At 44.2% G+C, this 5,000-nt stretch overlaps 1 protein-coding gene across 1 annotated transcript in view; it reads left to right on the plus strand.

Moving 5' to 3' along the window:
- The window catches only part of LOC308161206 (metabotropic glutamate receptor 7-like), a gene marked incomplete at both ends in the record, with an annotated part of 57,960 nt that overhangs the window by 50,273 nt on the left and 2,687 nt on the right, over positions 1 to 5,000 (plus strand). Inside the window, one exon of the mRNA XM_080535187.1 lies at positions 1,681 to 1,933. Coding sequence (XP_080391313.1) covers positions 1,681 to 1,933 — 253 coding nt within the window. The remainder of the gene's footprint in view (positions 1 to 1,680; positions 1,934 to 5,000) is intronic.

Below are 5,000 nucleotides of genomic sequence, written 5' to 3' on the forward strand. Positions count from 1 at the left end.
GGAAGCAACATCACTCCACCATCAACTGGCCAAGCACAGGAGCTCCTCGCAAGATTTCTGATCAGGGAGTCGGAAGGATACTTAGAAGAGTAGCCAAAGAGCCAAGGACCACTAAGAAAGAGCTCCAGAAAGACTTGGAGGCAGCAGGTACAACTGTGACAGAAAGGACAGTAGGCAATGCACTCCACCGCCATGGCCTCTGTGCACGCTCAGCCCGCAAGACTCCACTACTGAAAGAAATACATGTTGAAGCTTGTTCAAGGTTTGTCAAACAACATTTGGACAAGGCAGTGAACTAGTGGGAGCATGTACTCTGGTCAGATGAGACCAAAATGTAACTTTTTGGCTGTCACACAACACACCATGTTTGGAGGAGAAATGGCATTGCACATCACTCGAATAACACTATACCAACAGTGAAGTTTGGAGGTGGAAGTATCATGGTGTGGGGCTGTTTCTCCTCTCATGGTACTGGCAGACTTCATATCATTGAAGTAACAATGAATGGAGCCATATACAGAGAGATTCTTGAGATGAACCTGCTGCCATCCACCAGGATGCTGAGGATGAGACGTGGGTGGACCTTCCAGCAGGACAACAATCCAAAGCATACAGCAAAGGAAACTCGCAATTGGTTTCAGAGAAAGAAAATCAACTTGTTGGAATGGCCCAGTTAATCACCTGACTTAAACCCAATTGAACATTTGTGGAAGCATCTGAAGATCCAGATTCACAAGACGGCCCCCCCGCAATCTTCAAGATTTAAAGACAATCTGTGTAGAGGAATGGGCCAAAATCACACCTGAATACTGCGGGCGATTATTTACTTCATACAGAAAGCGCCTTGAAGCTGTCATTACAAACAAAGGCTTCTCCAATAAGTATTGAATTAATTTCAGTTAGTGTGTTCAATACTTTTTTCCTGTTTCATTCCACTTTATTACACATAACTTTATTTACATATGGACTTTAATGTTTTAATGCAAGATTTTTTGTCTGGATTGTTTGGTGCAAATTTCACTTGAATAGGCTCGTTGGAAATACATTTACTGGACAAAATGTTGATGAGTTCAATACTTATCTCAATGTAGAAATCGGAGGACAGACTTATTGTAATGCATGTCCATTCCATTTTATTTCATACATTATGACAAGCCCGTCCGCTGATTTCAACCTCCACCAGCCTCCACTGGTGTTGAGAATATGGCAGCCTACAGTAGGTAGAAATGCTGTGAGATACCTGAACGAGCCTAACCGATGCTGTGAGAGGAGGACAGTTGTCACATTTTACACACTTAAACAAGTGTGGCCCTATTCTCTTCAGATCACCTTGCGACCGTCTGCAGTATGGTCAGAATGAGTGTGCAGTGGTGTTCATGTCTCTCTCTCCAGACCAGCTAATCCTAGGTGTGTAACAGGTGCTGCACAAGTCGCTGACTATGGCATAATTGATTGGACCAGATTCTCCTTCTCTCTTAGTCAGACATCCAGACAACATGTAGATAAGTGCTCGAAGTCCAATCAGCATGGAGGAGGCTTATTTACTCATTACTGGCTGTATTTGATTACTGATGGCCGGGGTTATCCATGCAGGCAGACAGACAATGAGGAGCAGTACTTTGGATGTGCATAATAACCCTCCCCCCTTTCCCTCTCTCCCCCTCCCCCCTCCCTCTCCAGCTATACATCCAGACGACCACCCTGACCATTTCCATGAACCTTAGTGCTTCCGTAGCACTGGGGATGCTCTACATGCCTAAGGTGTACGTCATCATCTTCCACCCGGAGCTCAACGTCCAGAAGAGGAAGAGGAGCTTCAAGGCCGTGGTCACCGCTGCCACCATGTCCTCGCGCCTGTCCACCAAGCCCAGCGAGAGGCCCAACGGAGAGGCCAAGACCGAGCTGTGTGAGAACCCCGCCACCGACCCCATGAGTAAGTTGCCACACACACACACACACACACACACACGCACGCACACACGCACGCATACACACACACACACACACGTGTACACCCCCCCGCCCCCACAATCACGCACACAGACTTCATAATTGCCTTTTCTTCCAAAAGAATCCTATCCTGACTACATATACCTGATAAAACTGCTTATTATCTGTTATGCTGATATGGTATGAAACCCCGTCAGCGACACCATGGGCCCTATTATGCACTTCTTAACTTGCCGTCTTAAGTGTTAATTAAGACGCACCGCCAGGTTAAGACCTACCCCCACCCTTATTATGCGCTTCATACGCGCTACTGCTATTATGCAGGTGTCGATAGGCGCCCACACATAAGACGTAAAACTCCCGTGCATATATTGCTCATTGTGGGAGTGTTCATATGTTAATGAAGTGCACTAGGCGCCCCTGCTATTATGCGATCTGACTTTGCTCCTATCGCTAAGAAGTGGTTTGAAAAGTTCTTAAGTTTAGACTTCATGCACGTTTTGAAACACGAGCGCGCCTCCGCGGTTTGCGCATGCATGTGGGCACACATGAACACGCACGTGGCTCCACGGCAAGACGTCAATTACGGTCACAGTATAAATGCTTTATTTCAGAAGGGAGAGGCAGAGAAGCGCGCTGACCTCCTTCTCAGGACTTCCATAATAGCATAGCGCTAATGACTCAACGCAGCCGGTTCTTAAAGGGAATGGCACCTGGCACGCTGATTGGGTTGATTGAGAAGACGCCCAAAACACACCCATGACTAATTTCTTTGCTTAGCGCAGGGTTTTAGGCGCCCACTACAGCACGCATAATAGCAAAGTGGCCTTGACCACGCCTCCACGTCTTAAGTTTAGATCTACCGCCTCGTCTTATTGATGAAGTGCATAATAGGGCCCCATGAGTTCGTTGCCAGACACATGTAAATGTCCCATTGTTATATTTGTAATTAAGAGACAGTGAAAGTAAGAAAGAGAAGGTATGTCAGCAGTGCAAGGGCCAGATTTGAACCCATGCCGACATGCCAGGCATGTGTGCGCACTGTAAGCTGCAGTGCTAAACCATTGGACCATCCCAAGCCACAGCAGAACGATGTAGTCCGACATGGTGCATTATGTGTTACACTGTACTGAAACATTCACTGAAATATTCAGACTAAGCCATGTGAGAACCCCGCCAACAACCTCATGTGAGTCTCATGATCGGTCTCATGGTGTACAGTATGTCATGTAAAGTTCAAAGGGTTTAAGAAGCCAGCTACCAACCGCAAGCATTGTATATTACAGTTTTTCTCCCTTGTAGGGAGAAAATGGAACTATTCACACAAGGGTGAAAAAGTTATCAACAACAAGACTCCAGACTGCTGAACTCTAAGCACAATTCCATTGCTTTCACTCAAATAGCAATTCTAAATCACATTTTGGCAAAACTCTAAGCACAAATTGCATCATTTAGTACACTTTGTTCACCTGGAAAACACTGGCCTTCAAAATGCTACACCCTAATTACCAATTGCTTTTACTTCTCATCTGTTCAATCTCAAATGGCAAAACACTTCAATCATGTGTCAGAGCATAAAAGAGGCCTCAGGTGACCTCTACTGTATTGGGGGTGGGGGGGGTGGGGGGTGGAGCAGGGTTGATAACAGAGAGGAAGAGGAAGAGGACGAGTGAGAGGAAAAGGAGAAAGAAGAAGGCAACAGTGTTAATACAGTGTTTAAATTGCAACCTATTTTGGGACAACAACAAAAAAAACTTTGGGACAGCAACAAAAAATCTCCAACAAAGGAGAACAATGTCTACACAAGCCAAAACATAAACACTATTTTGATGGTAGTTTTTTTAATTTAGCACACCGGTGTTTAATTGATTCTCTGTAAGAGATATTCATGATAGCTATGTGTTTTGTTTTGGTGGAAAAAAATCAGTTTAGAAAAGAGAGTTTTTAGTTTTTACAACATTTTTAACTCTTTTCAGTTTTGTGTTTAGAATTTTGAGAAATTGAGCTATAGTTTCAGGAAACATCTTTACATTATTGGGAAAAACTGTAAGTTCCCACATGCCAATGCCATATACTGTACTTACCTACAGTACAGTACTCTATAACTACATGGCTTCTGTGACTCATAACAAGGTGGGACAGACCTACCACAATCCCCATGAGTGTTGAGTCACACTGCATGGGAACAGTTTGAAGGGTTCGACCAATGCTGGACCTGGCATTATGCATTAGAGATTCATGAGTACTCGCAACAGAGCTGAGGGTCTCCTCTCCTCTGTCTCTGCAGTGGAATGAGTTAACAAGGGATTAGACAGAGATTACAGTATGTCATAAAAGAAACCAGGAAGTACACATGGGAGCCCTGTGTCCCATTCATAAGCAGATCCAATTGGCCATGCGTGTCTGCAATTGTATCTTAATCTTGTTCCTATTCTTGTGTCGCTGAATGTAAACGGTCTAATTTCCCGTCACGTCCCGGTGCATACGAGTGTTAAACTGGTCTTGGAGGGGGCCGTCTTTATCTGTTTCACTCTGATATCATAAGACCTTTAGTAATGAGTAGGAGAGATCAAGGCTGGTCATGTGTGGTCTTTTATCAGTCATATCATGGTAGCAGATTAACATCATAAGAGGGCTGCGTTCAAGACTAGTAATGGGAGAGATAATCTCCCTCACCAGCTGTGTGTCACTGACCCCATAGTTCATCAGACACAGTTGGTCTTGATCTTGTTAGTGGGGAAACTGTAACAGTCAGAACATGTTAAAGAATACTTCAAGCTAAAGTTGTTGATTTGAATATGGCTCTCTGTGGCTCAGTTGGTAGAGCATGGCGCTAACAACACTTAGGTTGTGAGCTTGATTCCCGATGTGACCATACTGAAAAATGTATATGCACTTACTGTAATGTAAGTCTTTATGGATAAATAGATAAAAGCGGATAAAATGGATTTTATGGATAAAAGCGTCAGCTAATTGGCATATACCGTATATATACATGTATATATATATATAGAACGTTACCGGAGTGGGCGGGGAGGTCAACATCTTTG

Source organism: Nansenia antarctica (genome assembly GCF_963989245.1).
Source record: "Nansenia antarctica genome assembly, chromosome: 6".
In the NCBI taxonomy this organism is placed as follows: Eukaryota; Metazoa; Chordata; class Actinopteri; order Argentiniformes; family Microstomatidae; genus Nansenia; species Nansenia antarctica.